Source organism: Acomys russatus, chromosome 16 (genome assembly GCF_903995435.1).
Source record: "Acomys russatus chromosome 16, mAcoRus1.1, whole genome shotgun sequence".
NCBI lineage: Eukaryota > Metazoa > Chordata > Mammalia > Rodentia > Muridae > Acomys > Acomys russatus.
Genome location: NC_067152.1, coordinates 41857178 through 41884038, shown reverse-complemented (window position 1 = coordinate 41884038; position 26861 = coordinate 41857178). Strand labels below are relative to the sequence as shown.

At 50.7% G+C, this 26861-nt stretch overlaps 2 protein-coding genes across 2 annotated transcripts; both read left to right on the top strand.

The window, feature by feature from the left end:
• Positions 1–2353: 2353 nt before the first annotated feature.
• Mrpl38 (mitochondrial ribosomal protein L38) lies at positions 2354–8284 on the top strand. The gene is made up of 9 exons (XM_051159093.1): positions 2354–2481; positions 2584–2763; positions 4342–4476; positions 4554–4762; positions 5191–5263; positions 5368–5413; positions 7289–7447; positions 7638–7774; positions 7956–8284. Exons 1-9 carry the CDS (start codon positions 2415–2417, stop codon positions 8090–8092), a joined length of 1143 nt encoding a protein of 380 aa, XP_051015050.1. The 5' UTR covers positions 2354–2414; the 3' UTR covers positions 8093–8284.
• A 1263-nt stretch (positions 8285–9547) lies between these two features.
• Trim65 (tripartite motif containing 65) lies at positions 9548–15052 on the top strand. Its single transcript, XM_051159075.1, has 6 exons — positions 9548–10025; positions 12683–12778; positions 13060–13290; positions 13372–13546; positions 13638–13703; positions 14096–15052. Exons 1-6 carry the CDS (start codon positions 9603–9605, stop codon positions 14668–14670), a joined length of 1566 nt encoding a protein of 521 aa, XP_051015032.1. The 5' UTR covers positions 9548–9602; the 3' UTR covers positions 14671–15052.
• Positions 15053–26861: the final 11809 nt, after the last annotated feature.

The following is a 26861-nucleotide window of genomic DNA, read 5'->3' as shown; positions in this document are numbered from 1 at the left end:
CATACAGGTATTAAATAAATACATCCTTAAAAATTTTTTTAAAAAAACATTGCCGCCAGAAATGGCTTGTTCATTTTTCTGGTGCCAAGTGCCATATTTCTCCCATAATGTGCTGGGCAGTGTGATATCAGAGATGTCTAGCGATAGCTTGACCCATGTTATTAGCGTGGTGCCGGTAAGACTATCAGTCACGCCAGGCGCGGTGGCGCACACCTGTAATCCCGGCACTTGGGAGGCAGAGGCAGGCGGATCGCTGTGAGTTCGAGGCCAGCCTGGTTTACAAAGTGAGTCCAGGACGGCCAAGGCTACACAGAGAAACCCTGTCTCGAAAAACCAAAAAAAAAATATATATATATATATATATCAGTCGGATCTCTTATCCACTCATCTATAGGCACTGCCCATGCCTTTTGGCTTAATAACTTTATGCTTGGCATTCGTATTTTCATTCACCATGGACTCTATCTTGGGGGTCTTGTCCTAGGGGCTGGAGAGATGGCTCAGAGGTTAAGATCACTGTCCTTCTAAAGGTCCTGAGTTCAATTTCCAGCAACCACATGGTGGCTCACAACCATCTATAATGAGATCTGGTGCCCTCTTCTGGCCTGTAAGCACACATGTGGGCAAACTACTGTATAAATAATAAATCTTTTATAAAAAGATGCCAGAAAAGGGCATCAGATCCCAGTGTAGATGGTTGTGAGCCACCATGTGGTTGCTGGCGTCGAACTCATAGAGATCTGCCTGCCTCTGCCTCCCAAGTGCTGAGATTAAAGGTGTGTACCACCAGACCCGGCTCGCTGTGTTTTTTTTTTTTTTTTTTTTTGGGTTTTTTTTGAGACAGGGTGTCTCTGTGATAGCCTTGGCTGTCCTGGACTCATTTTTGTAGACTTCATTACAGGGGCTACTGGGAGGAGAGGGAGGAGGGGAAACTATAGTTTGGGGTGTAATAAATGAGAGAAGAATAAATAAAAATAAAAGCTGGGCCTTTAATCCCAGCACTTGGGAGGCAGAGGCAGGCGGATCTTTGTGAGTTTGAGGCCAGCCTGGTCTACAGAGTGAGCTCCAGGACAGCCAGAGGTGTTACACATAGAGGCCCTGTCTTGAAAACACACACACACAACAAAAAATTAAAATAAAAAGTAGTGTCATGAGTTCAAGACTAGCCAGACTACAAAGTAAGTGCCAAGGTAGACAGAGATGCATAGCAAAACCCTAACTCAAACTAATACTGTTGGAGCCATCGCTTCCAGTCAACACATTAAGAATCCATGCTACACCACCCAAACAGCTGGAATACAAGCAAGCCTCTCTCTCCAGAGTTTCCCAGACAGGGAGAATGTGACTGAAGAACAAACTACCTGGCTGAGCAGTGAGCCTCCACACATTCTTGGGGACCCCTCGATTTCTCAACAGGACAAGGGCAGAGTGGGAGCTGGAGAGGCTTATGTGACAGGGTTCCGAAACAAAAGGACCATGTAATCACTGCAGGCCACCTTCAGTTCCCTAACACTCTGCATCAACTCCTCAGGACAAGGCTCAGGTGACCCTAATTTGTGAACCCTCAACACTTGTCAGACAGCAGGTGCTCACTGGTGGAGGAGTCAGAATCGATGGTGTGAGGGTTAGCTGTCCGGGAGCTGTGAAATCTAAGATGTGAGTGCTTTTACCGGATATAGAGGCTTCATTGCTTTTCAATGTGAGCATGAAGGTCAAACTTCTGCTAGTAGAGCCGCTGGCTGTCATGGGCCTGGACTTGGGATATCAAGACTTCCTGGAGGGACCACTTGGAGGCAGGCAGGTCTCCGTGGGAAAAGATATAACAGCACTGCAGACACCCTGTGGTCTGAGGAGAAGCTGAGGAAGTAAAGCTTTGCTGTACAGGAAGCTTAGGTTCCAGGCAGCTGGGCTGAGGTGGGGACAAAGGCAGATAGAGATGACCAAGAAATAACATGCACCAGCATGGGCGTGCAAATCCTATTAGACCTATGAAGCGAGCTCTTGTTATTACCGGTTTTATTCCCAAATCTGACTTCAGAATTCTTCCCATCAATCCTTGTGTCACGGGCAGAGGAATTTGAGTGATATCCCTGGGGTCAAAACCCATCCTTGTTCTTAGAGCTACATGTATGTGCTGTCCCCTCGTGCCAGCGCGCAGCCACACAATGGTCCAACAGGCCGGTTCCCCGGCTGATGCAAACAGAGCCCCTAGCCTCTACCCCTCCTCCCTTCACAGGCGCAAGGGATGGTCCTGGGTGTTTCAGAATGAAGTCTGGGGCTTTCGGAATTAAGTAGAGCTTGCGCCCGCGGGGGCGGGGCCTCCCGTGGGGGCGGGGCCTCCGGTGGGGCGCTCAGGCTTGTCTCTGGCCACCCTTGTCTGGGTCCTACCGGCGTCTTTGGCGACCTGGGGGAAGATGGCGGCGCCCTGGTGCCGTGCCGCGTTTTTCGGGATTGGGAGATGCCGGGGCTTCAGCACCTCGGGTGAGTGGTGTGGGGTTGTGGAGCTCTTGGGCTCCTGTAGCTCCAACCCTGGGCTCCAGCCGGCGCCCTGAGCCAGCGTGACGCCCCGGTCTCTGCCCGCAGCCGCCCTGAGCCGCCGGACACCCCCGCTCGGGCCTATGCCCAACGAGGACATTGACGTGACCAACCTGGAGCGGCTGGAGAAGTACCGGAGCTTCGAGCGGTACCGCCGCCGGGCGGAGCAAGAGGCGCGGGCCCCGCACTGGTGGCGGACCTACCGGGAGCATTTCGTGAAGGAGACAGGTGCGGGGGCGACCGGGGCAAGAGCTCTCGGTATCAGAGTTTGGCCGGCTGGAGACTCGCTCGCATATTCAGCCTCAGCACCGCTGCTTGCACTCTTGTTTGCCACTAAACCCCACTCGCTCCCCACATCTTTTGTCCGCCTCCCCAGCTATTAGAGTTCCTTCTAACTCATGTACTGAAATCCTTTGCTGACGGTCCCGCCCCCATTTCGTGTTGGGAAATCCCTCTGTTCCTAAAATACTCTGTCTAGAGCCCTGGCCACTCTGTGTCCTCACAGATAGTCGGTACCCTGAGCACAGAATCCTGCCTGTCCTGCCCGCCGTTAGATCCTTGTAAGCCACACATTGCATGACACTACGTGGGCAATAATTTGCTAAGTGAAATTAAACCCAGGGCAAAGTGACTTAGGGACCCAACCTTAAAGAATTTACTTGTATATGTATTACTTTTATAGTTTTGAGACAGGTCTTGCACTGTAGGATGGTCAGGAGTAAACTATGAAATCTAGAGACCAGAAAAGGGCATCCATCCCTTGGAGTCGGAGTTGCAGGCATCCGTGAGCCACCCTGTGCCACTGCTGGGATCCAGATCATGGTACTCAGAATAAAGCAGCTAGCTCTCTGAACTGCCCACCATCTCCCTTCGGCCTAGTGTGCATGTGTGAAGCCTTGAAAGAGGCGGGTTTTGTTGCTAACTGTTCTTATTAGTCCGTTCAAGGATCAAACTAGAGCCTAGCGCATGTTAGGCTGTATCTCTGCACTCCATCCTCAGCCCATGGAAGCAATTCCTGTGGTGGTTAAGGGCCCAGTTTAAGCCCCAGCTTGTCCTATGGCTGACATCCTTGATCCTCAGTTTCCTCAAATGGATAGCCCTGATTTGGTTAGAATGTTCTATGTAGACTGGACTTGCCTAGAACTCAAAGAAACACCGCTGCCTCCGTCTCCCAAGTGCTGGGGTGAAAGGACAGTTCCATCAACTCCAGGAGCAACGGGATGATGAAACTAAATGAAGACAAGCTACTCAGTGGAGATGTGGTTTGGGGCCAGGGAGGTAGGCCTGTCAGTCACTAAAGTGTCTGCCTGCACCCACCCCACCCTCAGAGCAGGAGGACCCAAATTAGAATCTCCCATACCCACACAGAAGCCAAGCATTGGGTTTGCTTCTAACCCCGGTGCTGGGGGTGGCCTAAGATGCAGAGCTTATTTGGCTAGCCAGTCATCAAACGCCAGGTTCAGTGAGAGACCGTGTCTAAAAAAAAAAAAAAAAAAAAAAAAAAAAAAAAAACAACTCTGAGGGCAGGGCATGGCATCACACACCTTTGATCTTGAACTTGGGAGGCAGAGGCAGGCAAATGTCCGAGTTCAAGGTCAGCCTGATTTACAGAGTGAGTTCTAGGACGGCCAGGGCTACCTAGACAGATCCTGTCTCAGGAAGGGGGAGAATGGGGTGGAGGGGCAGTGGAACAAGGCATTCCAAGTCAACCTCTGGCTTTCACACAAACCAACATCTACAACCACAATTCAAATTTAAAAAGAAGATTTGGCCCTGTTTATCCCAACACGTCTTATTTCTCTCTAGATCCCAAAGACAAAATTGACATTGGGTTGCCCCCACCCAGAGTCAATCGGACCCAACAGCTGCTGGAGCGGAAACACTTTATCAAGGAACTTCGAGCCAATGCAGAAGAGGAAAGGGCAGCCCGACTCCGCACGGGTGAGCTCCCCAGAAAAGGGGCCCCAGGTGTCCCCTCTCCCCAGTGTATCCAAACTGTCCTGTTTGTTCCTCCCCAGCCAGCATCCCACTGGAAGCAGTGCGCGCAGAGTGGGAGAGGACATGCGGCCCCTACCACAAGCAGCGTCTGGCTGAGTATTACGGCCTCTACCGAGACCTGTTCCACGGTGCCACGTTTGTCCCCTGGGTCCCCCTACATGTGGCTTATGCCATGGGAGAAGAGGACCTGATCCCAGTGTATCATGGCAATGAAGTGACTCCAACTGAGGTACAGCTTCTGCGCCCTTCTCCCTGCTTTGTGTGCACAGGGCACGCCCATCGTAGCATCATGATGTGCTTAGGTTTGAAGGCTTCTTACTCTGTGTCTTTGATTTCCTGGAAATCAAAATCACAAAAATTACAGGAACAAGACAGACAGCTCCACCGGTACCTGTCCTGTGAGCAGCCACTGTCTTTGGAGTAGCCTTCCTGACCATGTCTCTTTATAGTTCAGGGTCCCTTTATATTTCAGATCTCAGGAGGAGCAGCTGGGTCTGTAAACATCTCTGTCCCTGTCAGCGTCTGTGGGGAGCTGTCAGGGGTCCTGGTTTGGGCCGGAATGGGCACTCCCTTCTCCAGGACCCCAGCAAGCTCCAGCCCTCTACCAGGAAACTGCTACCTGGTTAGGATGAGCACTCCCTTGATCTCTCCGCATAGGCTTCCCAGGCCCCAGAGGTGACCTATGAAGCCGACAAGGATTCCTTGTGGACGCTACTACTCGTTAACTTGGGTAAGTGTATGGGGGTCACCTGGCCTCCAGCCTCCTGCTTCCCCTCCCTCCCCTGAGCCATCTGGCCAGGGTGGCTCCCCTCCACCTTGTGTGTTTCTGTGCAGATGGACACCTGTTGGAGCCCGATGCCGAGTATCTTCACTGGTTGCTGTGAGTACCTGCCTGAGGAGCTGACTAGGGCATTCCAGGAGCCCTGGGACTCAAGTATAGGAAAAGATGGCCGAAGCCGGGTGTGGTGGTGCATCCTAGCACTCTGGAGAAGTTATGGAATGGGACCTGGTCTCAAAAAACCAAACCAAAACAAAAAAACAAACAACATGCAGTAGGCCCTGCCCGGTCCTCTCTCTGAGCTATTTTTCTTTTTAATATTTATTATGTATACAATACTCTGCCTGCATTACACCTGCAGGCCAGAAGAGGGCATCAGACCATACTATAAATGGTTGTGAACCACCATGTGGTTGTTGGGAATTGAACTCAGGACCCCTGGAATAGCAGTCAGTGCTCTTAATCACTGAGCCATCTCTCCAGCTCCGCTCTGAGCTATTTTCTATCCTGTGAAAATGGTGATGTTGCCACATGCTTTGCCTACCCAGGGTTGAGGGGCTGGGATGTGTGTAACCATCAGTGGGGAAAAGGGCCTGAGCAATCTATGTTGGCTGCCACCCCACCCCCTTTTTTTTCCTTAGTGGCTTCAGCTCTGAGCACAGGCCAGTGGGCAGAGGTCACACAGGTGTCCCAAGCTTTGGGATTCCCCCAAAACTGAATCTAAGAATTCAAGAAGCTGGCTTCTGCCTTTCTCCCCCTCAACTACAGTTATCAAAGCATTTAGCAGGGCTCTCTGGGGGACATGGCAGGGCAGAGGGTACAGTGGCTGTCTCAGTGTCAGACTGGGAAGCTGTCTGACATGACCTTGGGCGTGAAGAGAAAAGCAGCCCAGGGGCAGTGTGGCTTCCTGCCCTACATGAGGAACAGATAGCCTGGACCCCATGCCCTGAGTGAACCAGCTGCCGTCAACACTGGATTTTTGTCTCCTTTTAACTCAAGTAAACTGCAGAAGACTCCAAGTCCAGTATTTTATCTGGGTTTTTTAAGGATTTTTCCCCCCGAGACAGGGTTTCTCTGTGTAGCCTTGGCTATCCCTTGCTTTGTAGACCAGGCTGGCCTCGAACTCACAGTGATCCACCTGCCTCTGCATCCTGGGAATGCTGGAATTAAAGGCATGTGCCATCACGCCCTGCTTAGATATCTTAATTTTATTATTTCAGCCAGGTGGTGGTGGCACATGCCTTTAGTCCCAGAACTTGAGAGGCAGAGGCAGATGATCTCTGTGAGTTCAAGGCGAGCCTGGTCTACAGAATGAGTTTTAGGACAGCCAGGGCTACACAGAGCAACCCTGTCTCAGGAAAAAAAAAAAATTCCTGAATACTGCATTTTGCTTATGCACCACATGCATGCCTGATGCCTGTGGCTGTGGGTTCCCTGGAGTTAGAGGTGGTTGTGTGCCCCCATGTGCACACCAGAACTGTAACGGGGTCCTCTAAAAGAGCAGTGAGAGCCGGGCGTGGTGGCGCACGCCTTTACTCCCAGCACTCGGGAGACAGAGGCAGGCGGATCGCTGTGAGTTCGAGGCCAGCCTGGTCTACAAAGTGAGTCCAGGATGGCCAAGGCTACACAGAGAAACCCTGTCTCGAAAAACCAAACAACAACAAAAAAAAGAAACCCTGTCTTGAAAAACCAAAAAATAAAAAAAAAAAATAAAAAATAAATAAATAAAAAATCAGTCAGTTCTCTTAGCCACCGAGCCATCCTCCCAGCCCCTCTCTGCTGTCTGAACCACTTCTGTCCCCTGATACGTTTGCAGCATGTCCCTGAGGTCCTGGAGGTCAGTTGGCTTGTACTCACTACGTGCTAGAGGTTGTCCAGGGCCTGGCCCCTGGGGGTGACTCTGCCTCTAGGGTGCAATTCTGGGGTTCTGCCACCCACTGGCATGGCAGTTGATGGGTACTCCTCTCCCCCTACCAGAACCAACATCCCAACCAACAGGGTGGCTGAAGGACAGGAGACGTGCCCCTACCTCCCCCCCTTCCCTGCCCGTGGCTCCGGCTTCCACCGCCTCGCCTTCTTGCTCTTCAAGCAGGACAAGCCGATTGACTTCTCTGAGGACACCCGTCCCTCACCCTGGTAATGTACACCCCTAATTATACCCCAAGCCTCACACCAGCTCCCTGGGATGGTGGCTGTTGTTTCGTCCTCCTTTTGGTGTAGGCCTTGCCTTTGGCAGCAGTTGCGCATGCTGAGTGGACTCCAGGGGCTTCCCAGGGTTGCCTGTAGTGCTCCCGCCCACGCTCCCATGCTGCCCGTCTTGTCGTAGCTACCAGCTGGCCCAGAGGACCTTCCGCACTTTCGATTTCTACAAGAAACACCAGGAAGCCATGACTCCAGCAGGCCTGGCTTTCTTCCAGTGCCGCTGGGACGACTCAGTCACCCATACTTTCCACCAGCTTCTAGGTAAGGGCATCTTAGAGCTTGGTGGTCCGGCAGGCCCCAGGGCAAAGACCTTTCTTGCCATGCCAGCAGGTGGCCCTTGCAAGCCAAGGTGGGCAGTCTCTAGTAAGACTCCAGCCTCACAGGCAAGGAAGGGGGCCCAGGTCACCCCGAATCCACCCTTGTCCCTTTACTCTTCTTGCAGACATGCGGGAACCTGTGTTTGAGTTTGTGCGGCCACCCCCTTACCACCCCAAACAGAAGCGCTTCCCTCACCAGCAGCCCCTGCGCTATCTGGACCGGTACAGGGACAGTCATGAGCCCACCTATGGAATCTACTGAGAAGCATAATACATTGATCTCTGAGGATGAGCTGGCACAGGCGGAAGGTCATAGTTCAGGAGAGAGCCATCTGAAGGCGTGTCTGAGACTGTCCCTTGCAGGCCCCTCCCATCAGGCCCAGGGCCTTACTGTGAAGGTGCCTCAGTTGTGTGTGAATAAAATAATTTTTCCTGGTGCCGATATGTACGCACTTATTGGACCCTAGAACCTATTACTCCAGTAAGCTGTTGTGCTCCACGGGTGAGAAGTGGGGGGCCCCGGAGCTTGGTGGCTAGAGGCATGCATGGAGAGTGAAGCTTTGCCCGGCCTAAATAGAAGAATGGTGAAAGAGACAGCCCCAGGTATCAGAACCTCTTCCTGGAGTCACTCCTGCCCCTGGGCTTGGGATAATTCCTGTCAGACCTAGTGACAGCTTGTTAGGAGCCTTAGCATAGTTTCAGCTCCAGCCAAGGCCTCAAACCCCTGCTTTGTGGCCAGTTAGCTTCCAAGGCCGGGCATGGTGGCACACGCCTTTAATCCCAGCACTTGGAAGGCAGAAGGCCGCCTAGAAGCAAGTCCATTCTGCCTGCTCGGTTAGAAGTGATATCCGATTCACTGCCCAGGGAGGCCCTGGGACCCCTATTTGCTCTGCTGTAGAGGAAATGATAGTCACTCTGTGAAATGAAATGGGGTGCAAAAACAGCGGGGAGACCAGGAACTCACCCAGGCAAGTGTTTGGCTTACAGGGGCCTCTGAAGAGTGAGGTGTTTTGTTCAGGTAGCTAGGGCTAGACTCCAGAGGCCACTAGGGGATGCATCAAATAAAGGTCTCTTTGAAACGGCTAAGTGGATTTTAGTAACCAGAAATTTCCTCATCGTTTGTTTTAAAAGAACATGGTGGTGCACACTTGTAATCCCAACACTCTGGGAGGCAGAGGCAGGCAGATCAAAGTGAGTTCAAGGCCAGCCTGGTCTACAAAGCGAGTCCAGGACAGCCAAGGCTACATAGAGAAACCCTGTCTCAAAAAAGGAAAGAAGAAAAAAAAAAAAAAAAAGAACCAAAATCACACATTTCCTGGAGAAGGAAGATGCCCCAACGCCTAAAGTCCTGCTCCAGTCAAATACACATCATCCAGGGTCAGGAGTATTTACCAAGCACTGCCAAGCTCTATGCTTTTCATCTACTGGCCAGAAAAGCCCCCCAGAGACGACTCCTGCCCCAGGCCCAGTGGGGTTCCAAGCCTGTGGCCTAGATCCCTCAGAGCTAAGGCCAGCTCTTCAGGAGGAGCAGCTATAAGGGTGTACAGAAGGATCGCGGAGGTGCCAGGGTGACACCCCAGCTCCCTGCGCGTCAGAGGGCGGGCAGGGTGACTAGGATCCCTGCCAAGGAACGTTCTAGGCCACAAGAGTGCAGCGCCAGCACACTGCCGCGTCTTCCTAGACTGTACTTCGCCCTCCGCGGCTTTCGCAAGCTTTCGCACTGGCAGCCTCGGTCCCTTTAAGAGGCCTCCACACGGGACCTCGCTTCCGCCATGGCCGCTCAACTGCTGGAGGAGGACCTGGTGACTTGCTCCATTTGCCTAGGTCGCTACCGCGACCCGGTGACACTGCCCTGTGGGCACAGCTTCTGCGGGAACTGCATCCAGAACTCCTGGCGCTGCTGCGACAAGACGTGCCCAGAGTGTCGCCAGCCCTTCCCCGAGGGAGCCAAGCTCTGCCGCAACGTGACACTGAGCACCTTGCTGAAGGCGCTGCCCGGCGTGCTGCAGGCGCTGCCCGCCGCCGTCCCGCGCCCTGAGCCCGGCGCAGGCCACCGCGCACTCTGCCCACGCCACGGGAGACCGCTCGAGTTCTTCTGCCGCACCGAGGGCCTCTGCGCGTGCAGCGCTTGCACAGTGCACGAGTGTCGCCACCACGAGCGGGCGCTGCTGGACGTGGAGCGGCGCGTGCGCGAGGTGGGGGCGCGGCCTCTCGGAGGGCGGGGACTGTTAGTGGCCAGGACCAGGACTGCAGCAGGAAGCTGCGGGTTTCCCCGTGAACCAGAGGGTCTGTGAACCTGACTTGGGCACCAAGCCTTCCTCAAGTCCTCTGAATGAAGTGGAGCCACGGTGTTAGGCTAGCGCTGGCGCTTTGGCCGACATTCAGTAAGAGTGCACGCCACACTCACAAAATAGAAGGGAGGACAGCTGTACACAGCAAATCAATCACCTGTGCTTCCTGCCCTCAGAGACTTAAGATCTACCCAGGGTCGGATAGCGTCCCAGCAGAACTTGAATGTTTCCGTCTATAGAGACAACAGGGCCATCCTGCTTAAGAGGAAGGGTGGGAGGTGGTCTTTAGGTGACTCCTCAGGGCTGAGGAAGTACCAGCCAGAAAAAGATCTGGGGACGAGCAGAGAGGCTTCCCCATGCACTGAGATGATGGGCAAGAGACAGGTCCCTGAGGCTGTTCAAACAGGTCTCCCAGGGCATCAGGGACCAGACTGTGATAGGCAGCACGGTGGCAGTGACTCTTTCGCTAGGGATGTGCAAAGCCTTTGCAAGCGTGCAACAAGGCAATGATGCCATTAGATCTCTGTTTTGTGGAGGTTGAGCCCCAGCTGGGATGTGGAGGGGCTAAGAGATGAGATCTGAGCGAGGGAGCCCAGTGCCCAGCGGAGATGGCTAAGAAGTAGGGACGGCTGTGGAGAAGGGTCTGTGGGCGAAGGTGGGTAGAACACAGCTGGTTTGGGATATGTAGTGTGTGGATGCAATGGAGGGCAGCGGGGGACGGGGTGGGGGTGGGGGGCTGGGAGGAGATGTGCCTGCAGTCACATCCAGACAGTGCTACAGAAATGGTGGCCAGGGCCCAGATGGGTTGCAGAAAGGGGAGTGGTCTTGGGGCTGAGCCATTTGGCTAAAGGACAGAAATGGCCATGGAATTGGCACTGGGGTGTGGCCTGTGCCCTTGCCCATGGCCATCACGGCCAGGGATGGGGCAGAGAAGATGGGGGAGAGTGGGTGATGGACAAGAAGCAGAGGGGTGGCTGAGAAGCCTAGTGAGCAGGGCAGCTAGTGGAGGACTAGCACAGGTGGGCTGGAACCCGCGAGAGGCGGGAAGTGGGAGATGAGGATGGATGCTCAGGAAGATGGTTCAAAGCTGGTGGCATGGCCAGGGTGAGGTCAAGGGGTGAGTGGCGGAGGTGGAAGGAAAGAAAGGGGGTTTCAGAGGGTGGCAGGGCCAGCCCTAGGGCTGCTGGTGCCCCCACGAATCAGGACAAGACACTGCTGCTCATGACAAGTGTAGGAGACCATGCTGGGCACAAACGTTTACAGGGGAAGTTAGAAGCCTGCAGCATGGAGGACACCTCAGCCAGATGGCTCCTGCTCCAGGGGACGAAAATTTGCTTCAGAGGAGAGAGGATGTGAGGCACAGGATGATCAGGGGCCAGCTAGGCTGGTACACACAGTAACAAACAGCAAGAGACCCTGTCTCAAGGTAGAGAACACGGACTGAGACACGTGAGGTTGCCTTCTGACCTTCACATGGGCACTTCGACATGCATGCATGAACCCACACTTACATAAATACAAGTATTTTAAAAATAAATAAACTAGCAGGCATAGAGTGCATGCCTTTAATTCCAGTACTCTAGAGCCAGATGTAAGCAGATCTCTGTGAGGTTACGATCAGCTTGGTCAGTGGGGCGGTGGTGGCACATGCCTTTAATCCCAGCACTTGGGAGGCAAAGGCTGGTGAATTTCTGTGAGTTTGAGGCCAGCCTGGTCTACAGAGAGAGAGTTCCAGGACAGCCAAGGCTACACAGAGAAACTCTGACTCAAAAGTAAAAAAAAAAAAAAAAAAAAAAAAAAAATATCAGCTTGGTCTACTACATAGAAAATTCTAGGACAGCAGCCGGGCGTGGTGGCGCACGCCTTCAATCCCAGCACTCAGGGAGGCAGAGGCAGGTGAATCGCTGTGAGTTCGAGGCCAGCGTGGTCTACAAAGAGAGTCCAGGCCAGCCAGGGCTACACAGAGAAACCCTGTTTCAAAGCAACAATGATAAGGGTTTCAACTCAAAATGGCACTGAAAGGGTAAAAACAGGTAATGAGACTCGTAGTCAGCTTCAAGCACCAAAATGCTGTCCCCAGCTTCTATGACAGTACATTTTGGTCCCCAAGGGAAACAGAACTCAACCAAATAACAATAAGAATGCCTTTCCTTTGGGCTCTTATGCCCTGAACGGATGACCGCCCAGCCGACTCTAGCCATCTAACTTTGTCCCCCAGGCTCTGTAAGGCAGCCTTGCTTTGCTCATTTGTTGCCTGGGGTAGGGGTGAGGTTACAGACCAGGCCACTCAACATACAAGATGCAGAGTGGAACTGGAAGTTGAGTCTTCAACCCAAGATGTCCACATTTCTTTTTCAAGTAGCCTCCTGCCCCACGTAGAGAAAGGCCCCTGTCCAGGCCTCCCTGGGACTCTGACCTAGGTCTGGGGTTTAACAAAGCAGTCCACCATGAGTGCCAACACAAGACTGCCTGGCATCCGTGTTGATGGTGGTGCCATGAGGTGAACCTCATAACCAGCCCTGGTCTTCTCTTGTCACTTGCCCTCTGGATGGGTGCCACAGGACCAGCTGAGAGCTAAAGTGATGGTCACCCAGCAACAGGCCACCCAGGCAGAGACCCAGCTTCAGGAGCTGCAGCAGCAAAGGAGCCAGATTGAGGTAGGTCACCATGTCCTCATGCTCCCACCCCCAACCCCCCCAACCCCCAAATCTGGTCCCTGGACTGCAGGCAACAGATGTGAGCTGCCTTCACAGTGCCTCCTAGTGGCAGGGAACGGGAAGTGAAGCAAGAAACCAGACCCCTGTGGGAAAGAGGTTCCAAGGGCCCTGACTGACTCCCCATGGATGTCCCCACCCTTCAAGCCAGTGGGTGACCGAGTGCCTGGGCCCACCGTAGTACAGAGACTGACCACTCTGAGGTTCCTCCGGTACCTATGCAGAGTTCAGCCTGCACCCTGACCTCAGTGATCTCCAGAAGATTCGGTAGCCTGCTACAGGTGCTGGAGAAGCGGCAGGCCAAGATACTGAGAGATATAGAGATGGCCAAGCAGCAAGCAGTGGGCCAGCTTCTGAATGAGGAAGAGCGGCTGACTGGCCACCTGAAGGCCTTGGCTCAGTACGACCACAGTGTCCAGGGTCTCCTGGGGCAGGTGGATGACGTCTTCTTCCAGGTACCAGCTCTCGGGCCAGTGGGCCAGGGCCTTGCTTCCGTGTCTTGCTCCCCACTCATTGCCGCTGTCCTTGGGATTCAGGAATTACAGCAGCTCTCAGAGCCCATAGAGTCCCTCACGCCACTGGCCCCTCCTCCGTGGGATGAAGAACAGCAGCTGAGCATCGTGAATGAGCTGCTCGGCCCACTGTGCGAGCTCCTCCTTGACCAGAACAGCCCCAAGGTAGCGGCCGAAGCTGCCGACGCTGGCCCTATGGGTAAGGCAACTTCTCCTTGCCTCTGGGCCCTACCGTCCCTCCCACTAAGGACAGTCCCTACCCACTTCCCTAACTCTGCTTTGTTCTCTAGAGACTTTGGGTCCCCCGCCACCAGTCCCCAGCACAGTGTGTCCACTGAGGAAGAAACTCTGGCAGAGTAAGGAGACCCAGTGCCTGTGTGTGTGTATGCATGTGCGTGTGTGCACATCTGTGTCCACGTGAGAGTATATGAATGCCTGTACTGGGTGGGGGGCCTGCTGGGACTGTCCCATTCATGGTCCTTTCTGGGCCTGGCTCCACCTCTGCACACCTGCTGCAGGAAGTGAACCTTGTCCACATCCACCCTGAGGCAGATGTGGCCAGCATGGCGTTAAAGGGCAGATTGTAACCACATGGACCTGGCGCCCTTCACAGTTCTTCCACTTAATGCTATGTGAGCTTAGCTCTCTGAGCCTCAGTCTCCCCTCTTGTAACATGGGGCCATGTAGAGTATCCCAGCTCAGAGGTAGCAACGAGGAACTCACCGGTGTGCTCATCTCTTTCCAATAGATTATCGCAATCTGACCTTTGACCCAGACACGGCCAACCAGTACTTACACTTGTCTCACAAGGACCAACAAGTGACACACCATTTCCAGGCCCAGGGCCCAGCCAGGTCAGGCAGCTTCGAGCTGTGGCAGGTACAGTGTACCCAGAGTTTTCAGACTGGACACCACTACTGGGAGGTACGTGCCTCTGATCACTCTGTCACCCTGGGCATCGCTTACCCAAAACTACCACGCCGGAAGCTGGGGACCCACACGGACAACATCGGTCGTGGACCCTACTCCTGGGGCCTCTGTGTCCAGGAGGACAGTATCCAGGCCTGGCACAATGGCAAAGCCCAGCGCCTGCGTGGGGTACCTGGACGGCTTCTAGGCATAGATTTGAACTTGACCTCGGGCTGCCTCACCTTCTACAGCTTAGAGCCACATACCCAGCCGCTGCACACTTTCCACGCGGTTTTCAGCCAACCTCTCTTCCCCATCTTCTGGCTCCTTGAGGGAAGGACCCTAACTCTTTGCCAACAGCCTGAAGCCAAGTTCCCTCCAGGGCCCCAGGAAGAGACCACAGCACTCAGCTGAGAAGGCACAGACAGGTGCCACCCTGCCTGTGTGCCCAAGAATGGCTCAGCCTCTGGCTTGAAGATCAAAGGTCACCGTTCTAAAAGGCATAGCTGTTGGCTTCTCTGTTGACTCAGAGGACAGAGATGGGAGAGGAGCCCCTAAATTAAAGTTTTCTTATTACTCTCTTTGAAGGGGCCAGAGAAAAATTAAACAGAAGCCCCAGCCACATTCTTGGCATTGCCTGGACATCTATCTTAGTCACTGCTCTACTGCTCTGAGGGGATACCATGACTAAGGCAACTCTTATAAAAGAAAGCATTTAACTGGGAGCTTATTTACAGTTTTGGAAGTTGAGTCCGTGATTATTAAGGCGGGAAGTAGACAGGCATGGTGCTGGAGCAATAGCTGAGAGCTTTACATCCTGATCCACAGGCATCAGAGAGACAGACAGACAGAGGGGAGGGAGAGAGAGAGACTGAGCCTGATATGGGCATTTATAACCTCAAAGCCCAGCCCCAGTGACAGACTTCCCCCAACAAGGCCGCACCTCCTAATCCTTCTCACACAGTTCCACCAAGCGGAGACTCTAGCTCTAGGGAGCCCATGTGGTAGTGGGCATAGATGCTGCAGCTGTGAGCCGTTTGCCTTTGCTAGTCCCAAATACGCTTCCATGAGGGTCCTGGGATGATTTGTGCTCACATTTCTGGAGTGATTTTGAATGCCAGACAGGAGTTCTGTCCTCTCTTACCGACAACATCTACCGCCTGGTATAATTTATTTACTTGAGATGCCATGTTCTGATCTCGGTGGTAGTTACAAGGATGCCCACTTTTGTAACTTCTTTTTCTTTTCTCTTGTAATGCCTTGAGCTTTTGTTTTTGTATGTTCATGAGTAAATGTCTCACAATGAAAGATTTAAGAAATTCTTTTATAGCCGGGCGTGGTGGCGCACGCCTTTAATCCCAGCACTCGGGAGGCAGAGGCAGGCGGATCGCTGTGAGTTCAAAGCCAGCCTGGTCTACAAAGTGAGTCCAGGATGGCCAAGGCTACACAGAGAAACCCTGTCTCGAAAAACCAAAAAAAAATAAATAAATAAATTCATTTATGTTTACCTTGGGGCTTGTGTGTACCGTGTGGGTCTTGGGGCTTGTGTGTACCGTGGTACACATGTGGAGGTCAGAGGACAGCTTGCAGGGGTCTTCTCTCCTTCCACCGTGTGGGTCCCGGGGTGGAACCCAGACTGTCAGGTTTGGCACACGTTTACCTACTTAGTCCATCCCACAGCCTCACAGTAGTAGGCCAACTCACAGCGATCCACCTGCCTCTGCCTCCCAAGTGTAGGTATTAAAGTCATGATCCACATCAGGGGCCTAAAGGAGCTTTTAAAGGACAATGTGTGCAATAATATATATTCTAGGGAAGATAGAAATGTTTTATATGAGTCATCAAGCATTTCTTTCTTTTTTTTTTTTTTTAAGATTTATTTATTTATTATTATGTATACAGAGCTCTGCCTGCATGTACACCTGCAGGTCAGAATAGGGCGCCAGATCACATTACAGATGGTGGTGGGCCACCATGTGGTCGCTGGGAATTGAACTCAGGACCTCTGGAAGAACAGCCAGTGCTCTTAACCTCTGAGCCATCTCTCCAGCCCTTGGTTTTTTGTTTTTTGTTTTTTGTTTTTTTAAGACAGGGTTTTTCTGTGTACCCTTGGCTGTCCTGGACTCACTCTGTAGACCAGGCTGGCCTTAAACTCACAGCGATCCACCTGCCTCTGCCTCCCGAGTGCTGGGATTAAAGGCGTGCGCCACCACGCCCGGCTTTCTTTAACTATTTTTTATGTATACGGATGTTTTGCCTGCATGTAGTGTGTGTGAAAGCCTAAGGAGGCCAGAAGAGGGTGTCAGATCTCCGGGAACTGGAGTTACAGATTGCTGTGAGCCTTCCTGTTGGGTGCTAGGAGCCAAACCTGGACCCTATATTTCTAGCTCTGAGATAGTAACCTAGCAGGCTGGAACTCCCTATCAAAGGCCAATTTGGCTTCAATTTTGTTGAAATCCTCCTCCTGCCTCTCCCTCCCTAGTACTGGAGTCATAGGCTTGACATTTTTGAAGTTGTGTTATCCGTGTCCTTAATGACAAATCAATTCTGAAAGAATTTAGACATTAGAAAACAGGGTCTAAGCTGGGCGTGGTACTGCACGCCTTTGATCCCAGCACTCAGGAGGCAGAGGCAGGCGGCTCTCTGTGAGTTTGAAGCCAGCCTGGTCTACAGAGCAAGTTACAGGACAGCCAAGGTTACACCAATAAGGAGAAAAAAAACGGCCCCGAGAGAAAAAGAAGAGGCAGGCATATCTCTACACCCGCAAGGCCAGCCTGGTCTACATAGCTAGTTTCAGGCCAGCTAAGGCTACATAGTAAGACCTGTTTCAAAAACAAAAACAGGGCTGGAGAGATGGCTCAGAGGTTAAGAGCACTGGCTGTTCTTCCTAAGGTTCTGAGTTCAATTCCTAGCAACCATATGGTGGCTCACAGCCATCTGTAATGAGATCTGGTGCTCTCTTCTAGCCTGCAGGTGTTATATGCAGGTAGAGCACTGTATACATAATAAATTAAACAAACAAACAAGCAAAACCAAATGATGCTACCGCCATCCCAGACAGCAATATCGATGCCTGTACATTCAGCCACTGAGAAGGCTAAAGTAGGAGATTGCCTCCCCCCCTCCTTTTGTTTTTTTTTTTTTTTTATTTTTTGTTTTCCGAGACAGGGTTTCCTCTGTGTAGCCTTGGCTGTCCTGGACTCACTTTGTAGACCAGGCTGGCCTCGAACTCACAGCGATCCGCCTGCCTCTACCTCCCGAGTGCTGGGATTAAAGGCATGCGCCACCACGCCCGGCTCCCCCCCTCCTTTTTTTTTTGTTTTTTGTTTTTTGTTTTTCAAGACAGAGTTTCTTTGTGTAGCCTTGGCTGTCCTAGACTCACTTTGTAGACCAGGCTGGCCTCGAACTCACAGCGATCCGCCTGCCTCTGCCTCCCAAGTGCTGTTTTTTTTAGTTTTTCGAGACAGGGTTTCTCTGTGTTATCTTGGCTGTTCTGGACTCACTTTGTAGACCAGGCTGGCCTAGAACTCCATGCCTACCTCTTCCTCCAAAATGTTGGGATTACAGACATGTACCACCACGCCCGGCTAGAGATTGCCTTACTTACCTTTATTTCCACACCAGCCTGGGCAACACTGTCAGACCCTATCTTTAAGTAAATAAATGTGACAGCCTGGGCCTTGGGACTCGTAACTATCACACCATATAGCTCTACCACTGGGCTGCATAGCCAACAATTGTTGGGGTATTGAGACAGGATCTCATTCTGTGGCCCTGATTGATACGGAACTTGCTCTGTAGACCAGGCTGGCCTTGAACTCACAGACACCTGCCAGCCTCTGCCTCCCAAACACTGGGATTAAAGGTGTACGCCACCACTGCTTGGCTGGAGTAACCAATAAAAGTCTGCACCTGGACCACTTGATACCTTTTCTTTCTCTTGTTCTTTCTTTTTTCTTTTTCTTTTTCTTTTTTTTTTTTTTTTTTGTTGTTTGTTGTTGTTGTTGTTGTTGTTTGGTGGGGGGTTGTTTGTTGAAACAGGCTGATACAGAACTCACTATGTAGCCAGGGATGACCTTCAACTACTGCCCCTTTTAACTGCACCACCTCTTTCTTTTTAAAAAAAAATATTTTATTTAACTTTAATTTATGTGCATTGTTGTGAGGGTGTCAGATCTTGGAGTTACAGACAGTTGTGAGCTGCCGTGTAGGTGCTGTGAATTGAACCCTGGTCCTTCAGAAGAGCAGGCAGTGCTCTTAACTACTGAGCCATCTCTCTAGCCTGGACCAGCTCTTTCTGTATAAACAAAATATGCAAAGTAGAACTGAGCACCTTCTGAGCGCTCAATGACATTTTTAGATGAGTACTGTTTTCATTGTCCTCTAGTGTCCTAATGACTTGCAGTAGTCATTAAGTTCTTTAATAAACCTCAGCTGGGGCTGGAGAGATGGCTCAGCGGCTAAGAGCATTGGCTGCTGTTCCAGAGGACCCAGGTTCAATTCCCAGCACCTATACGGTAGCTCACAACTGACTGTAGCTCCCTCTTCTGACCTCCATGGACACCACCACACATGTGGTGCCCACACATACATGCAGGCAAAATATCCATACACACAATATAAATCTTAAACATTTAGCCAGGCGTGGTGGCACACACCTTTAATCCCAGCACTTGGGAGGCAGAGGCAAGTGGATCTCTGTTAGTTCAAGGCCAGCCTGGTCTACAAAAGCGAGTCCAGGACAGCCAAGGCTACATAGAGAAACCCAGTCCCAAAACCACCCCCCTAAAAAACTTTTAAAAGACATTTTAAAAAGAAAAACTTCAACTGCTCAAAATCTCAACAGTAAGCAGAGAGGACTTATTCCTCTTTTAATAGATTACTCCAGCAAAGCAGTGGTGGCGCACGCCTTTAATCCCAGCATTTGGTAGGCAGAGACAGGCAGATCTCTGTGAGTTGGAATCCAGATTGGTCTATAAAGCCAAGGATACCCAGAGAAGAGAGAGAGAGAAAGAGAGAGAGAGAGAGAGAGAGAGAGAGAGAGAGAGAGAGAGAGAGAACAGGTTCTTCTTATACAATACATCCTCGTTACAGTTGCTCTTAGTTGACTTTTTTTTTTTAAAGATTTATTTATTATGTATAGAGTGCTCTGCCTGCATGTACACCTGCATGTCCAGAAGAGGGCACCAGTTCTCATTATAGATGGTTGTGAGCCACCATGTGGTTGCTGGGAATTGAACTCAGGACCTTTGGAAGAGCAACCAGTGCTCTTAACCTCTGAGCCATCTCTCCAGCCCCCTAGTTGACTTTCTTATACAGCCTAGAACCACCTGCTGAGGGAATGGTGCCACCCACAGTGGGCTAGGACCTCCTGTATCAGTTAGAATTCATGACACTCCCCCACAGACATGCCACAGCCAAACTGATCTAGGTGCTTCCTCAATTGAGGCTTTCCTTCTCAGGCTGTGTCAAGTTGACAGTTTAGTTAATATCGTGAATTATGACTCATGTGAGGCTATACAGCACATACACATGTGAGATATACTTCCTTGTGATACATATTTAATACTTCTACACATGAACACCAAAAGCACAAGCTATTGGTACCAACAAAAAATGCTACTAAAAGAAAGGATTTTTTGTTGTTGTTGTTTTGTTTTTGTTTCTGGTTTTTTGAGACAGACTTTCTCTGTGTAGCTGTCCTGGACTCACTTTGTAAACCAGGCTAGCCTTGAACTCACAGTGATCTGCCTGCCTCTGCCTCCCAAGTGCTGGGATTAAAGGTGTGTGCTACCACACCCGGCGGATTCTTTTTTTTTTTTTTAAGATGTATTTATTATTGCTGGGCATGGTGGTTCACACCTTTAATCCCAGCACTTGGGAGGCAGAGGCAGGTGGATCACTGTGAGTTTGAGGCCAGCCTGGTCTACAAAGTGATTCCAGGACAGCCAAGGCTACTCAGAGAGACCCTGTCTTGAAAAAAAAAAATCTAGGGACATCTGGAAGAGCAGTCAGTGCTCTTAACTATTGAAACATCTCCTCAGGCCCTAAGGTTTTCTTTTTTTTTCATGATACAAATGATAAATAAATAAGTATCAACAGTTAACACAAATCTAAAAACAACCACCAGCCCAGGGACTGAGAAACAGCTGGGTGACTTTCTTCAGGGTGTTCATCAGAAAGGGCATGGTGGCATGTGTGCAACACACATGGCAGTGGCCAGTGACTTCATGATCAGTGCAGCGGGTAACTGGGACATGCGCTGGGTGGCCTGTGGGTAGAGGAAGCCTAGTGGCTATCGGGATGGGGGCCTCAGTCAGAAAGGCTCTTGTCTTCGCAGCATAATCACTGGCCCCTAAGTTTTTTTTAATGTATTAAGAAATCTACCGTGGGTCAACAAGATGCTTCAGTGAGTAGGAGTTCTTACCACACAAGTCTAATGACCTGAGTTCAATGAAACACACACGCGCGTGCACACACACACACACACAATATGTGAATATTTTTAAATTAAGAAAACACCAGCATTGACAAATCACATGGTTGCTTTCTGGGCAAGCAAGAGGGGACAGTAAGCTGCTGTCCGAGGAACAGTGGGATCACTTGGACACAACTTTGAGGACCATCCTCAACCGAAAAACACCTTCTCACCTTCGGAACCGGACATGTCAACCATCTGTACAAACTCAATTGGCCTGGATACCAAACCACGGAGAAGGGTGGTGCTGTGGCCAGCCTCCCAGCCACGCCCGGAGCTTGGCGAGCACGCCACAGTCACAATCAAGAGCTCCCGTGGAGACTAGCGTATGGAACTCATTATCTGCTTTCCTGCCAAGCAGGGTCCACCCAGGCTGTCTCCCGCACCGCTCCTTCTGTGCAGAGGGCCTTTCCCTCCCCTCTCTCTACCTGCCTGAGTCCTTAGCAGTTCGTGGCCACTCAGACAAGATGCCACTTCCACAGTCCTACCCACCCCGCCCCAGCCTCGTCCCTAGGCATCCCTGGGTTTCTGTTTGGCATTTGTTGCCTACCTGAGAGTGGAGCCCTTATGAATGACTCACAGCCACCTGTAATTCCAGCTCCTGGGGGTCAGATGGCCTCTGCTGGCCTCTTCAAACACACACAGCCGACCTACAGAACACACACAGAAACATGTCCATTTATATAAAGAACCACAGACACTAAAGAGCTCACCATGTGACAGAGCTCCCTGCTCTTCCATAGCATCAGTTCTTCTCCTAGCACCCGTGGCTGATAGCTAACAGCCATCTCTAACTCCAGTTCCATGGGGGATCCAATACCTCTGGAGCCTGGGGAAACTAGCGCGCACATGCACAGATACACACATATACATAACTAAACCTAAAAAAGCAGGAGGAGGATGACGATGACAATGAAGAAGAAGAAGAAGAAGAAGAACAAGGAGAAGAAGAAAGAAGAAGAAGAAGAAGAAGAAGAAGAAGAAGAACAACAACAACAACAACAACAAGGAGAAGAAGAAAACAACAACTCTTGGGGCTGTAAAGATGGCTCCGTGGTTGAGAGCGCTGGCTACTCTTCCAGAGGATCAGGGTTCACTTCCTGGACCAACATGGTGACTCACAACTGCCTGTAACTCCAGTTCCAATGGGTCCAATGCCCTCTTCTGAACTCTACAGGTGCCAGGCATGGTCATGATACCCAGATGTGCATGCAGGCCCCAACATCATAGGCATAAAATACAAATAAAATAAAACAACCTTTCTTTTCAAGACCAGGCTGGCCTCAAACACACAGAGATCTGCTGGCCTCTGCCTCCCTGAGTGCTGGGATAATAGGAGTGTGCCACTGCTCCCAGCTACAACTTTAAAATTATGAAGAATTTTAATTAAGATAGCAATAATGTGAGTGTAATGTCATCAGTCTGCAGCTCTGGCCCTCCCAAACAGCTCAGTCTTCCAGTCTCTAAAAGTACAAAGCTGTTGTCTAGGAAGAGCTCTGTCTCAGTCTGCTCCAATAGGCCTAAGCCATGAGGGCGGGGGCTGTACAACACATGGCTTACTTCCCAGAGAGGCTGGCTGCCTCCCTAGTTCTTCTTTGTCTTCTCACAGCCCACAGCTCATCAATAAAGGCTCTGGGGACTGGGTCCAGCACACGGGTCTATGCAGGCTTTGAAGGGCAAATCCTGTGCACACAGGGAGGCGAGGACTGCGGGGACAGCTACTTACCTTTTCCTGAGACCAGTGAAAAAGTAGCTTCCTGTACCAATAGAAGAAAGAACGAATAGCATAGTCTTCTTCTGGGAGACTATGGGACACTGTGACTATAATAACTAAGTAAGTGGTGCTCCTGTCATCCACAGGGCAGAAGCCAGGACGCAGCTCACCATCCTGCATTGCCCAAGATTGCTCCTGAGAAAGAACCCGCTGATTGTTTCCCCATATAGTCTAAGCTGGACTTGAACTCGACCTCCTGTCCTAGCCGCTCATGTGCTGGGATTACAGGCTTGTGGCGCCACACTGGCTAAAGTACACACTTCACCCCCCCACACCCCCCATGACAGGATCTCCTTTTAGCCCTGGCTGTCCTGGATTCATTTTGTAGGCCAGGCTGGCCTCAAACTCACAGAGATCTGACTGCCTCTGCCTCCCGAGTGCTGGGATTAAAAGTGTGCACCACCGCAGGCTAGCTTAACTACACACTTTATATTTGCTTTTTAAAAAAAGATTTATTTATTATGTATACAGTGCTCTGCTTGTATGTACATTTGCAGACCAGAAGAGTGCAACAGATCACATTATATATGGTTGTGAACCACCATGTGGTTGCTGGGAATTGAACTCAGGACCTCTGGAGGAGCAGTCAGTGCCCTTAACCTCTGATCCATCTCTCCAGCCCCATATATTTGCTTTTTTAAAAGAAAGCTTTTCATGTAGCCCAGGCTAGTCAGAAACTCATTGTGTAGCTGAGGTTGGCCTTGAACTTTTTTTTTTTTTTTTTTTTTTTTTTTTTAAGATTTATGTATTATTTACACAGTATTCTGCCCACACGTGTGCCTGCCCACCACAAGAAGGCATCAGATCTCATTACAGGTGGTTGTAAATCACTATGTGGTTGCTGGGAATTGAACTCAGGACCTTCAGAAGAGCAGCCGGTGCTCTTAACCTCTGAGCCATCTCTCCAGCCCGGCCTTGAACTCTTGATCCTTCAGCCTCTACCTGACAAGTGCTGGGTATTTCTAACCACACCAGCTCTAGATTGCACACTTTTTATTTATTTATTTATTTATTTATTTATTTATTTATCTGTGTGTGTGTGTGTGTGTGTGTGTGTGTGAGATGCTTTTCAGATGCTTTTCTCCATCACTCTTCACTGTATTATACGGGTGGGGGCTGGAGGGTGTTTGGCAGCATATATCTGTTCACCATGTATGTAGAGTATCTGCAGAGGCCAGAAGAGGGAACCAGGTATCTTGGAACTGGAGTTACAGACAGTTCTGAGTTGCCATTGGGTGCTAGGAATTTGATGAACCCAGGGTCCTCTGGAAGAGCAGACTGTGCTCTCAACAGCTAAGCCGTCTCGCCACTCCTCCACCTTATTTTTTGAGACAGGGTTTCTCGCTGAATCTAAATTTCACATCTTGGCTAAACTGAATGGCTAGCAAACTCCCAGGGTTCTCTTGCCTCCACCCGCCAGCTCTGGGGTGTCAGGTGTGCACCATCATGCCTGTCTTTTTCCTGGGGGTTCAGACCCCAGGCATATGCCTTAGCTAGCTTTCTACGGCTGTAATAAAACACCACAACTGAAAGCAACTTGAGGATTATTTCAGCTTGTAGTTCATCATAGTCCCTCATCCAGAGAAGTCAGGGCAGGGTGTGGAGGCCATGGAGGCCCGTGGCTCATTGCCTTGCTCCCCATGGCTTGCCCAGCTTGCCTTCTCATAGCACCCCAAGACTACCCTTCCCAGGGATGACTCCGCCACAGTGGTCTGGACTCACCCACATCAATCACAATTTAAGAAAATGCACTGTACACTGGCCTACAGGCATCTCACAGAGGCACTTCCTCAGCTGAGGTTCGCTCTTCCCAAATGACTCTCGCTTGTGTCACGTTGACATAACCTAGCCAGCACTGGGTGTAACTCAGTGGTTAAGTGCTTTCCTAACATGCACAAAGAACTGGATTCAGTCTCCAGCAAGGAGGGAAAAAAACCACAGGCAAACTGGTGTGTGTGTGTGTGTGTGTGTGTGTGTGTGTGTTTATGTTTCCCTTTTGGTTCCTAACTTAAGCACATACTAAAAATGTTCCAACCTGTTCTCCGAGACTGAAGGAAAATTTCCCATCTCTAAACACAGATAACTGGGGAAACAGAGGCAGTGATACAGGCCTGGCTAGAAGAATAGGCAAGGAGTTAGGATAGTGGCGCATGCATTTAGTCCCAGCACTCTGGGAGGCAGAGGCAGGTGGATTACTGTGAGTTCGAGGCCAGCCTGGTCTACAAAGAGATTGCCAGACAGCCAAGGCTACAGAGAGACCCACAAAGAGAGATGGGAGCATAGGAGAAACGTGAGTGACCACCTCTGGCCCTGCTGCCTGGTGACGGCTCTACACTTTCCCTGACGTGTGCATCATTATGGGCCATGTGCGTCCCATTAATAGCATGTTCGGGTCCAAACCCTCAAGCCTGTGGCTGGAAGACTATTTGGAAATAGGGTCTTGGCAGTTGTAACAAGGTTAAATGAGAGCATTCCGCCTAGGGTGAAACCTAACCTGTTCCGTGTGTCTCTATGTAAAGATAATTTTTACTTATTTACCTATCTACTTAAATAGTCTGTTTATTATTATTTATATGCATGTACATGTGTGTATGCCTATATGTGTGCAAGTGCCTGAGGTTAGAAGCATCTCCTTGGAGCTGGAGTTACAAGCAGTTGTGTGCTGCCTGGTGTGAGTGCTGGCAATTGAACTCAGGTCCTCTGCACGAACAATACATGTTCTTAACCACTGAGCCCTCTTGCTAGTCCCTATTTGTTTGTTTGTTTGTTTGTTTGTTTCTTTTATTTGAGACAGGGTTTCTCTGTGTAGCCTTGGCTGTCCTGGACTCGCTTTGTAGACCAGGCTGGCCTTGAACTCGCAGAGATCTGCCTGCCTCTGCCTCCTGAGTGCTGGGATCACAGGCATGCACTACCACTGCCTGGCTCCCTATTTGTTTCTTGTTTTAAGTTTATTTACATTTATTTTATGTGCATTGGTGGTTTGTCTGAATGTATGTCTATGCGAGGACGTCAGGTCTCGGAGATACAGACAGTTGTGAGCTCCCATGTGGGTGCTGGGATTTGAACCCAGGTCCTCTGGAAGGGCAGTCAGTGCCCTTAATCGCTGAGTCATCTCTCCAACATCCCCACCACCACCATTTCTTCCTTTAAGGAGGAAATTTTGGGCAGGTGAAATGGCTCAGCAGTTGAAGGTGCATTGATGTGAGGGTGTCAGATCTTGGAGTTACAGACAGTTGTGACCTGCCATGTAGGTGCTGGGAACTGAACTTGGGTCCTTTGGAAGAGCAGGCAGTGCTCTTAACACCAAGCCATCTCTTCAGCCCTCATCAGCATCTTAAAAGAGTGGTACCTAGTGTTGGGGAGCTAGCTGCTCAGTTGGCAAAGTGCTGAGCTAGAATCCAGCACCCCTGGGCGTGGTGGTGAAAAAGGAAAGAATAAACAAAATGGGTACAAAACAAAACAGAAACCCAAGCATCCATGTGCCCATGCGGGCTAGTAGATACCTTACCCATTCAAGAGGAGCCCAGGTAATTTCGGTAAGCTCTCCAGAGTGACAAACTACCCCTTACCTGTGTGCTGAGTAAGCTCAGTGGCTTGTAAAGGCAGCAAGCGAGAGCATCCTTCAGTGAGAAACTTGACACACCTTACCCAGGCTGTCAGGGTCAGTATCAGCCATCCTCTGTGATGATGGGCTGGGATATGACCTCCCTTGCCCAAGACCACGACCTCCCAAGTGCCACCGTTACTTCCGTGCAGCGCCCTACCTCGCTAAAAACATTCGTTTGTTGTCTGTAGGCGCGGCACATCAGTTCAGAGCACTTGCTGCTGTTTCTGAGGTCTCGGGGTTCAGTTCCCAGCACCCAACCGGCTGTGTAATTGCGGTGTCTGGGCATCCAGCGCCCTCTAGTGGTCTCTGAGGAGGTTGCAATGAATGTGGTGCACATAAACACATGCAGGACCGTCGTAGACATAAACACGCAGACACATAAAAACAAACTTTAAAGTTTATTTAGCAAAATAAAGTCATCGAGGGACTGCTTCCCACCCTAGGCTGGCTGATCTCTAACTGCTGAGAGCCCAAATCAGAGCTCTGGGAAACACACTTACAGGCAAACAGGAAACCTACATGGAGTAGGAATTAGTTTCTCTAGCCACAGAGCTCCTTTTGCAGCCTAGGAGAGCCTACAGACTTATTTTTCAAAGTATTGTTTTTTTTATATTTATTATTTACTTTAAAATTTTAAAATCTTAGCCTGGCGGTGGTGGCGCACGACTTTAATCCCAACACTCGGGAGGCAGAAGCAGGCAGATCTCTTCGAGTTCAAGGCCAGCCTGGTCTACAAAGCAAGTCCA